Genomic DNA, 11,940 nt, shown 5'->3' on the forward strand with positions numbered 1-11,940 from the left:
CCTCCGTGGCTCCAAAGCTTCCCTCGTGCCCACCCCCCGTTTCTGCCCGGGAAGGGGCTTCCTAGTGTTTGGAAACTTTTCCTCCTTCACAGCTCCCTCCCTGAGGTGCAGGTCCCATCCCTATTATTTTGCCTCTGTTTTTTCTTTTTTCTTTTGCCCTACCCAAGTACATGGGGAGTTTCTCGCCTTTTGGGAAGTCTGAGTTTTTCTGCGAGGGTTCAGTAGGTGTTCTGTAGCAGTTGTTCCACATGTAGATGTATTTCTGATGTATTTGTGGGGAGGAAGATGATTTCCACGTCTTACTCCTCCACCATCTTGAAGGTCCCCCTCCCACATGGGTCTTTAAAAGCAAAGAATTTTTTCCTGGCTGTGGTCAGAGAGAAATGACCACAGAAGGGTCAGAGACATGCAACGTTGTTGGCATTTAAGTTGGAGAAAGGGGACCACAAGCCAGGGAACTCAGGCATATCTATAAGATGGAAAAGGGAAGGAAACAGATTCTCTCCTAGAGCCTCCAGAAAGGAAAGCAGCACTTGATTTTAGCCCAGTGAGACTACTGACCTATAGAACTGTAAGATAATAGATTTGTATTGTTTTAAGCCATTAAGTTTGTGGTAATTTGTTACAGCAGCAGTACGAATAATATACCATTTAACTATGAGCCAAAAACCTCAGAACCATCCATGACACCTTCTTCCTCATTCTTGACTTCTTATTTATTCTGTCACTGTCCTGTTGATTTAACTTCCTAAAAAGCTCTTGGGTCTGTTCATCTCTCTCCATTTCCCTGGCCACTAACAACTTCTGTCATCTCCAGCTTGTTCTACTGTAATAGTCTCTTTTTCTCTTGTCTAGTGTATTCTCAACCTTGTAGCTACAGTGATCTTTCTAAAGGGGGAAGTGTTATTTTGTCCCCCACCCCTAATTAACCTAATTAATCTAACATTTCAGCTCTAGCATTACTTCCTGTAGGAGACTTCTCTGACACTGCTCCCCCTACTCCCAGTCTAGGTCAAGTTGATTCAGCATTGATTCCTGTTGGTGGGGATGTAAACTGATACAGCCACTGTGGAGAACAGTGTGGAGGTTCCTTAAAAAACTAAAAATAGAACTACCATATGACCCAGGAATTCCACTACTGGGCATATACCCTGAGAAAACCATAATTCAAAATAAGTCATGTACCACAATGTTCATTGCAGCACTATTCACAATAGCCGGGAGATGGAAGAAACCTAAATGTCCATTGACAGATGAATGGATAAAGAAGATGTGGCACATATATACAGTGGAATATTATTCAGCCATAAAAAGGAACAAAATTGAGTTATTTATAGTGAGGCGGATGGACCTTGAGTCTGTCATACATAGTGAAGTAAGTCAGAAAGAGAAAAGCAAATACCGTATGCTAACACATATATATATATGGAATCTAGAAAAATTGTACTGATGAACCTAGTGGCAGGGCAGGAATAAAGACACAGATGTAGAGATTGGACTTGAGGATGGGGGTGGAAGGGGAGGCTGGGACGAAGAGAGAGAATAGCATTAACGTATATACACTTCCAAATGTAAAATATAGCTGGTGGGAAGCTGCTGCATAGCACAGGGAGATCAGCTCGATGCTTTGTGATCACCTAGTGGGGTGGGATAGGGAGGATGGGAGGGAGGGGATATTGGGATATATGTATACATATAGCTGATTCACTTTGTTATACAGCAGAAACTAACACAACAGTATGAAGCAATTATATTCCAATAAAGATGTAAAAAAAAAACAACAAAAACCTTGATTCCTACAATGATTGTTTTTAATACTTATAGAATGTTATTTCTTTATTTCAGACTACTCATCTTAGACTCTAATTATACATTCATTTGTGTAATTATTTGATACTCTCTATCTTCACGGGAATGTTTAAGAACCATGAGAACTAGCATCAAATCAAGTTGTGGCTCGTCATTGCATCCTTAGACTCTACCTTAGTGCCTGTATGTATGTCATGGATACACAATAAATATACGTTGAATCAATAAATAACTTAAAACATGTTAAACTAATAGTGCCACAGTGACTTTCCTCCAATACTGAACAGCTGTCTTTTTTTTTTTTTTTTTTTTTGCCGTGCCACACGGCTTGTGGGATCTCAGTTACCCGATCAAGGATTGAACCTGGGCATGGTGGTGAAAGCCCGGAATCCTAACCACTAGTCCACCAGGGAACTCCCCCTAAACAGCTGTCTTAGGATGATAGTTCATTTACTGTATAGTTGTGAAGAGTATATAGCTTGTAAGATAATCTTTTGAAAGGATTTGAATATTTTAAAATATCTTTTAAAAAATTGTTATGAAAGCAATATAACAACTGTAATTGGAAAGTAGATTATCCACTAATCAAACAATAATTTTCATTCTTTAGTTTTAGATTTTTTTCAATAAAAGGAATTCCTATTAGTCCTTGTTTAAGTGTCATAGAGCTATTCACGCAAAGTGAATGTCAGCTGTTAGGTTTTAAATACAATTTGCTGTAATGCTAGTTACTCCATAATATTTTTAGTGACACAGAAATGTGTGGGAGTTAAATGTTTCTATAAATGAATATGGAAATGAGAATGTATATGATTGTGAATGGAGATAGAGTTATAGTTCTAAGTGGAACTTTTGGAGTGTGCTGCTTTATTCTAAGGTAAATTTATTAGGAAAAAGTTTAGTTATAAAGGAATATTAAGTAATTCCTACTGTACATGAGATAATATATTTTAACACTCTCATGCTTTTAAGAATGTAAAAGTTACATGTAACTTTAAGATACATGTAAAATAATGTAAAAGTAAAATGTTGAATTATGGCGAGAGACAGTTTGTGTTTAAAAAAACAATTCATGTAGTGATTAGAATAAAAGTTAAATTTTATATATTGTTGCCTTAGAGTAAGTTTGTATTACAAACTCTGAAGGTGGGAGAATCTTGCTCTAGAAAATTACACTTAACTACTTCACATAACCAAATTGACTACCTAGTTTTTTGCCTTATGTTTCAAATGTGGAATAAGCTATTATTATTACCTAACTGCTATCTGTTGACTTTTATATATTTCTATAATACAGTAAATGTTTTGTACAAAACTGACATGTAAATTAGTACTAGATTATTTTTGAACGCTCAAGAGGGAAGCATAGGCTTCAGGGCATAAGACAAGCTCAGAAAGTAAAAGCCTAATAGACCTGACCATACCCTTTCCCTGTAAAATAGTTTTTGTGGCTCTCAGCTGCCTACATGTAGACATTAAGTTCTTGAATGTTATGCAGGAGATAACCTTGCCTGGTTAGACTGTGGAATAGGAGTTGAGAGGGGAAGATATTTTAGAGACATCAAGGATATAAAATTGATTGGACTAGGTGATTGGTTGGATGTGGGTAGGAAGAAGGAGGTATTATAAGGATAAAACTCAGGCTTCTGGGTGGGAGCGTGGGGCATTAAGTGAGATACAGAGAGAGGCATTATCCTTTACCAGGGAAGGAAGGCTATGAGCTACCCCTGTCTAATGACCGCTTATTTAACTATTTTAACAAGTTCTTTAATGTCTAAGGGGATTTTGTGCATGGAGAAAAATCCTTATCACTGTTCATAATTAATGCTCAGTTTTTAAACCTACTTATAAACTAAGCTCCAAAATAAAATGTTTTAAGCATTTAGAATTGATTACAAGCTTATTTAGTTAAATTCTCTTTAATAACAGTTTAAATTACAATTAATTTGACTTCTATAATACTTCACTTTATATAGTGATGGCAAAACTTACTATACTTAGGGCTTCCCTGGTGGCACAGTGGTTGAGAGTCCGCCTGCCGATGCAGGGGATGGGGGTTCGTGCCCGGGTCCGGGAGGATCCCACGTGCCGTGGAGTGGCTGGGCCCGTGGGCCATGGCCGCTGAGCCTGTGCGTCCGGAGCCTGTGCTCCGCAGTGGGAGAGGCCGCAACAGTGGGAGGCCCGCCTATCCCCCCGAAAAACACAAACAAACTTACTATACTTAAAATTAAACCTATTTTAAAATACTAACCCATGGGTTTAATTAATTCATTTACTCTCTCTGTAGTACTTTGTTTTTTTTAATCTTCCTTGGATTATATTAATCTTCCCAGATTCTTATTTCTGTACTTTCCCAGGATTTTAGTAATTTTTTTATACCTTCCTAGGGTTATGGTTGTCTTACCACTACCAAAACAAAACAAAATTTCAGATTAGTCAAGGTTTAGGGTTTGTTGATGGATTTAATTCTTAGGTAAATCATAAGATTTGCTTATGCCTTTAAAGATGATTTAAAAGTTGCATTGGTGTGCACTTGGTCACTTCTGTAACTAAACTTGCCAAGTTAATGAGATTTTTTTTTTTTAATTCATGCCTTTTCTCATAGATTTTTAGTTTCTTGCAACCTGGGGTTACTCCCTGAATGAAATATTCTTCTTCTTCTTTTTTAAATGTGATTAGCATTTTATAACCCATTGTTCTGTTGTCATTATGAATTGCCCTTTTCTGGTAGCATTCCTGCCAGGAATTATGGATGTTTCATCTCCCAGGAAATCAGGGATCAGGTCTGTACCATTAGCTCTCTTTAGGATATTCCGCTAATCATCCAGTTAGAGCTCAGGGTTTCTCCTTGGTCATTGTGTGTGACCATGGGTGCTCATCTACCACTGCGTTTCCTTTCAAATGGTGTGTGTGTGTGTGTGAGGACCTGTTCTGATCTGACCCTCCTGTTCTTGGTATATAACTTGCTTTTTCTGGGACTATTTGGCTTATCCACAGTTCCCTATATCTACCCCTTCCTCCTGTAACTAAACAAAAAAGTAAACAGCTATGCCTTATAAACAGACATAAACTTAATAGGAGAAACAAAACATCTAAATGTTAACACTAACCTAATTATTAGCATAATGACTATTATTTTACCTTTCTTTACAATCTTTTTATATACTTTAACTTTTTTTTTTTTTTTTTTTGGCCGCACCACACGGGTTGTGAGATCTTAGTTCCCCGACCAGGGATTGAATCCGGCCCCTTGGCAGTGAAAGCGCAGAGTCCTAACCACTGGACTCCCAGGGAATTCCCTAACTTTCTTTTTTGTATCTTTTTATGAATTCATGGTCTATCATGGATTCAGTTTGTTCCATTTAGTTATAATTATTATTCTCTTTTTAATGTTCCAGTTGTTGCCTGGCCAACCTCAAGCTGGGAAGCATTCTTCACTTTACAGAGAACTCACTTCTGCATTCCTCTAAATAACACATTACAGTATACTTATCCTTCCATAATTATCGTACCTTAATTTGTATTACATTACTTTTAGGGAAGTTTCTATTATATAAAATCAATAATACCCAAATTCTATACTTCCCATCTGATCCATATAATACTGACTGATTTATTTGGGTAACAGGCTCACCATGAGTAGTAAAATAGATTGAGAATAACATAGCTCTCCTTAGTGGGCAAAGATCATGGACAAAGAAACTAGTGTATTAATATTAATTTAGAGCCTATAGTTACTAATTTTCACACTTAATTTCCATGGTAACAGGGAGTTCACTGTAGCTACCTGTGCTCCGATTGTCAAACAAACATGCATGAAATTTTTTTAAAGGAGGCTGTTACTGATCAAGCCAAGAAAGACGTGATTTTTTTTTAAAGTTAGTGAATCATATGAAATTATTGTTTCTGTAGGTAGAAAATGGTGAAATATAGGCAATTTAATAAGTGTGACTTACCAGTGTGCTACATTACTTTCGAGGCTGTCATATTTTTGTGAAGTGGGTTTTTGGCAATTGCTTTGATAAAAAACAAGTACTGTGTGGAACAGGGAATGAGGATGGTAGTGTCTGAACTGATTCCCAGGTTTGCAAAGTTATACAGTGCCCAGGTACACACACTGCATTAGTGGTTATTTTAAAATGAAATAAAATATTTTTCTTTCAATTTATGGGTATTATTTTTTTAAAAAACTACAAGATGTTAGGACATCATACTTATTAGGTTGTTTGGACTTGACATTCTATATTACTTTGGTAATGGTGTTTCTTTAACAGTATTTCGACAAAGTTTCAATTATTTTTACACATGGCACCCTTTACCATAGCATTAGCGCTCACAGGCATAAGTATCGTACATTCTTGGGAGTTCTGTATTAAATCCTTCCTTAGGTAGAAGACTTCTCCTGAGGCAGTCCTGTCTATGAGGTTGGGTGGAGCCTGTAATGACATGTGGCATGTAAAGGCCTTATAGAGTTTCTTCCCTGGAAGATTAAGTAAGAGGTCGGCAGGAAGGAAGATTAGAATTAGGATTAGAATAGATGAAGGATCACCTGGAAGCCTTGCAAAATCATCTCCTCAGAAGTACCAGAATGTGTTAGTGTGAATTATCTGTTCCAGAAAGAAGTCTGCTATTACTAGAATTTGACGACAGGTTGATGGCATAAGCATGAGGGGGCAGAGAAGGAAAATGGAGATGATAAATTCCTAAAATGGCTGTGGCAGGGACAGGTTTTGCCCATTTCTGGCCTGGCCTGAGTCAGTTTACTGTTGCTAGATTTAAGGGCAGGTTCAGGGGAAAGTGCCGCAAGCCTCAGCTGCTTCTGGTTCAGCCCGATCTCAGTGTGGATCTCAGTGAGTGCTCCTGTTCTTGTACGTCCTGCGCTGTCCCTGACCTAACTCCTCTCCCCAGGAGAGGAGGAAATATGCATCCTACCACCCAATTCCCCTTTATGATCAATATACAGTGCTTATAATCCCTCATGTGAGTACCCTTAGGAGTGCTTACTTCTGCTCTGCTTGAAAGCTCCCTCCTTCCCCATTCATTCTTTCTTCTAGCGCAGTGATGCTAACCCAGTGGTTCTAGTCCCCTGGCCTTTTTTTGCCTCTGTAGTTTTTTTCCTAATCCTTTAACCTTTCCATTTGTTTTCTTCTAAATTAGGGATCAGAAACTTAAATGCCTACAGGTATAAACAAATCTGATAAGGACTGTAACAAGCTGGAGAGTGCCCAGCTAAAAGGGACAACTGTTCCTTTGTTCTACATAGTTGTTGCCATGGAGGCATCCAGACCCCTGTGCCAGACCTTGAGATGTTTCAAGAGAAGCAAGTAATCTGAGAATTTTGTAAACAGTGTTTACATGTTGGCATTTAATGCAGATTTTAAAAACATAGTTGGATGCTGCTCCTGGGCCAGGACTTAGAACCTCTGCTCTAGATCTTACGTTAAAATTGAAGCTCAAAGTTGATAAGGGACCTATCTGTTTGTACCCTGTCAGTTATGCTCCATTTCTCTCTCAGAATTGCTTTCTAGTCAGTTGCAATTCTCTGACTTGTTCCTTGAAAGACTGTGTGTCTCTGAATGAAAGCATTTCATTACATCTCTGAATGAAAGCAGTTGAGAAAAATACTGTTGTGACCTGAGTGTATCTAATGCTTTCCCCTCATGAAAGAGGCATTCACAGAGAGGCCTAAAACTGAGAACTAAGAAAATCTTCACTCCCAGAGATTCAGCAGGATAGAGATTGGTCCCTGTAGCATTTGGGGCTGCAGAGATTTTGTTATAAAACAAATGCAGTTACCCATACTTTGATGATTAAAATTCTTTAGAACTAAGTCTTAAAAAAGTCCTCAGGCAGTATTATCCTTTGCATTTATCTGCGTATTATCCTATTAAAGTTGCTGGAAAATAGGCAGTAGGGAGATAGTAACCATCTAGGGAAACTGCTTACTAGTGGGTTCGTTATCATGTTAGAGAACAGAATTTTGCTTTCTGGGTTTCTAGGTGGCCTAGGTTTATAAAACAGCTCTAAAACATTTTATTTCTCTTTCTCGTCCCCAACACTCTCTCTTTTTTTTAGGTTTTCAAAACAAAAATAGAGTTGCAATCTTGGCAGAGCTGGACAAAGAAAAAAGAAAATTACTAATGCAGAACCAATCTTCAACAAATCATCCTGGAGCTAGGTATTGAAGAATAATGTGGTTTTTATATTCAGTGATATAAAAAATATCTTGGACAATATAACTGAAATTGGTTGGCAATGGTTTGTTTCTTTAACATTGGAATTTAACATGTTTTATTTCCTAGTTAGACTTGAAAAGTTAGATTATTTAATTGCTTAGATTTTAAATATTTTAATTCTAATCAGACTTAAAATTTCCCTACAGCCTACTTTCAAAAAAAGAAAAGAGTTTTGTATAGTTGTTTTGTTACTGAAATTATTGTTAATGTCCCACTTTTTAAGCATTATGCAAAATAGGTAAAGTTGCGGTAGCTTAATGATCTTTATTGTATTCCGTTTCTGCCATCTTAAATCTCTTCCCTGACATCTGTTATCCCATTCAGCCACCACCCTAACCTTCCCCTCTCTTTTTTTTTATCTGTTTCTGTTATTTTATTTGCTTGTTAGATTGATTTCTAGTAAAAGTATAATATATAATATAGTATAAAATATTCTTCTGTTTCTTCAGGGGACTGTTCCTGGTGAATTCAGGTATACAGGAAAGGACTCTCGTGAAAGCTAGAGCTAATTTATATTTTTAGGTGTGCAGAGTCAGCCAGACCTCTTAAAGGAGTTGTCTGTACATACTCATCTCTGCTTTCTCACTTATTTACTCCCCAACCCACTACAATCTGACTTCCGCGCCTCCCCACCTCCAACCCAAAGAACAGGTTTGAGCCTAGGTCGCTTGCAACCTCCTTGTGGCTAAATCTGGTGGACCAAAGTCCTTTTCTTGTTAGACTTCCTAGCATTATTTGACACCACTGATTGCACCCTTTTTTTTTTTTTAATTGAAATGGAGTTGTGTTAGCTTCAGGTGTACTACACAGTGATTTGACATGAGCATACATTGTGAAATGATCGCCACAGTGCCTAGGAACTATTTTCTCCACACAAAATTAATACGGTATCATGAATCATATTCCTTGTGCTGTATATTACATTCCTGTGACTTCTTTATTTTCTCACTGAAGGTTTGTGCCTCTTAATCCCCTTCACCTATTTTGCCCACCCCCAACCTGCTCCCCTCTGGTAACCACCTGTTTGTTCTATCTATGAGTCTATGAGGCTGTTTTCTTTTCTTTATTGGTTGATATATATTTTAAAATATTTTATTGGAGTATAGTTGATTTACGATGTTGTGTTAGTTTCAGGTGTATATGAATCTGTTTTCATTTTGTTTTGTGTGTTTTGTTTTTTAGATTCCATATATAAGTGAGATCATATGGTATTTGTTGTCATCAATGGCAAGATTTCTTTCTTTTTTTAATGGCTGAGTGGTATTCCATTGTATACAACGCCCTCCTTAAAATACTCTCTTTCCTTGGCTTCCATTCATCCACTGTTATACTATCTTGGTTTCTTTTGCAGACATTTCTCCACTGCCTCTCTCTCTTTTTTAAAAAATTAATTAATTTTTGGCTGTGTTGGGTCTTTGTTGCGATGCGTGGGCTTCTCATTGAGGTAGCTTCTCGTTGCGGAGCACGGGCTCTAGGCGCACAGGCTTCAGTAGTTGTGGCACAGAGGCTCAGGAGTTGTGGCTCGCGGGCTCTAGAGTGCAGGCTCAGTAGTTGTGGCACACGGGCTTAGTTGCTCTGCAGTATGTGGGGTCTTCCTGGACCAGGGCTTGAACCTGTGTCCCCTGCATTGGCACGCATCTTCTTAACCACTGCGCCAACCAAGGAAGTCCCACTTCCTGTCTCTTGAATGTTGATATTCCTCAGAGTTCTGTTCTAGATCCAGTCTCCCAGTCTACGTCTTTTCACTGGACAGTTGCATTCACTTTCACAGCCTGTAATTTATGTGCTGATAACTTTTATACATTTGCATCTCCAGCCTCGTCCTCTGTCTCAAGCACCAGACTGCCTCCTGGACATCTGCACTTTGATGTCTTCCAGGCATTTCAAACTGAGTATGTCCCACACTGAACTCATCTTCCCTCCCTCTCTACCTACTTAATATTGTTGGCTTGCTTGTCTCCATGAGTGGTATAGATCTACTAGTAATCAGAGTCAGAAATATGAACTTTAATTGTTTATTATTCCCTTTTACTTCCATCTCTAAACATTTGTCATTCTCTTATGTTTATATTTTGAAATGTGTCTCAGACTTGTCCATTTTTCTTTATTGCAACTGATGCTGCCCTGGTCCTGGCCACTCTCATTTTTTGCCTCAGTTACTACCTCCGGAATTTCCCACAGTCTTAAGTTCTCTCGAGTACATTTATCAGTTGTGTCAGTTAGGATGTTTTAATCTGGAAGTAACAGAAAACCAAAAAGTTGGCCTAAACGTTAGGATATAGGTTAACCAGAAGCGTGAAGATAAGGTGATTCCAGAATGGCTCACTATCGCTTCTCGGCCTTTTGGCTAAGATCAAGTGCAGAATGGCTCACTGCAGCGGCACACCAGTGTCAGCACTGATCGAGCTTCCTTTCTTCTCTCCTTTCTGCCCTTCTCCGTGGGTCAGCACCTCCTTACTGGTCAAAATATGACTGCAGTAGCCTAGGCATCACTGTACACCGAGCCCCCACAGAGGCAAAAGCCAGAAAGGTTCCTCTCCTGTGTCCATTTTGTAAGAGTGAGGAAAACGTTCTCAAAGCCTTCAAGCAGACTACCCGTGAAGTCTAGCTGCCCAGAATTGTGAACCTTTCTCTTGCCTAAACAGGAAACCAGCAAGGGAAATGGTATTGTCTTATACCAATCAAAGTTCACCCCCTGGGGGATAACCTGGCCCACCATGAATCATGGGACCAACGATAATTGAGCTAAGTATGGGTTCCATTAGTGAGGAAGAAGGGAGAGCAACAATTGTTGGGGAGATGACCAGCACTGTCTGTCACAGTGGCGGTCTTTCTGAACTGTAGTGTGGTAATTCTGATCAAGTCACTCTTCTGCTTATAACACTCTTTGGGAGTCTCCCTTCCTGTTAGGATAAGGTCTTCATTTCTTAATTTATTTCACAAGGCTCTACATATCCCGGCACCTGCCTTCCTCCCTAGCCTCATTTTTTGCCAACCCATTTCTCCCCTCCCGAGCCCTGACCTTCAGTCCTACCTTTGCATGTTCTACCTTCTGCTTGAAACATTCAACTCTTTAGTTTTCTTCATAAATGTAACTTTATGATAGACCAGAGTACCTCAAATCTGTTTGAAAGCAGAGGACCATAAATCATCAATTAAAAGGAGATAATCTGAAGCCCTAGTAAATAATATAGGCTTTCTTCATATAAATTAATGTAGACAGTGGGAGAAGGAAAAAAGACTTATTCAGGAAGTTCTTTTTTGTAATCCCTATTTAGAATATCTAAAGAAAAATGTGATTCAGAAGTAAGGGAGTCTCTAAACAGTCAAGTAACTAAGATTCCCGTTTTAGCATCGCGCTCTCGAGACCCGCTCTTAACAAGGACTTCCGGGACCACGCTGAGCAGCAGCATATTGCAGCCCAGCAGAAGGCGGCTTTGCAGGTGAGGAAAGTGTGGCTGACATTCTTGTCTCATTGGAGATTTCCTGGGGCTTGGAAACCAGCACTATTCTTATTTTGTATTTCAGTGGAGCAATATCAATAAAAACGTTCCACACGTAATTGCAGTTGTTTGCTGACATTCAGGCATGCCCAGAGGATTTGAAGGACCAGATACGGCAGTAATGAAAGTATCTTTCATGGTGTTGACGTGGTCATGATTGATTCTGTGCCACACCTGGCAAGGGACTGCTGCACACAGAAGAGTTTAGGGTACTTGGATGGACAGAATGATCCTGAAAAGCTGAACTGGCTACTTTAATAGCACATATCTAGTTTTTCAGATTTGTCGTGTGCCGTTATGTCCTGTGATAGTCTGACCGGTTTATTATTGTTGTTTGGATTCTGTTTTTAATGGTCAGCATGTCTGTTGTGCAGGAAATGTTTAAAGACTAT

At 38.9% G+C, this 11,940-nt stretch overlaps 1 protein-coding gene across 4 annotated transcripts in view; it reads left to right on the top strand.

Moving 5' to 3' along the window:
- Positions 1-11,940, top strand: part of INIP (INTS3 and NABP interacting protein) — a 54,886-nt gene that overhangs the window by 14,504 nt on the left and 28,442 nt on the right. For 3 of the 4 annotated variants that reach the window (XM_060154611.1, XM_060154610.1, XM_060154612.1), the window contains exons 3-4: positions 7,885-7,987; positions 11,398-11,488. In XM_060154611.1, the coding sequence (XP_060010594.1) occupies positions 7,885-7,987; positions 11,398-11,488 (194 nt within the window). Of the gene's footprint in view, positions 1-1,845; positions 1,993-7,884; positions 7,988-11,397; positions 11,489-11,940 lie in introns of all 4 variants that reach the window. The other variant, XM_060154613.1, reaches the window with a different exon arrangement.

Source organism: Lagenorhynchus albirostris, chromosome 7 (assembly GCF_949774975.1).
Source record: "Lagenorhynchus albirostris chromosome 7, mLagAlb1.1, whole genome shotgun sequence".
NCBI lineage: Eukaryota > Metazoa > Chordata > Mammalia > Artiodactyla > Delphinidae > Lagenorhynchus > Lagenorhynchus albirostris.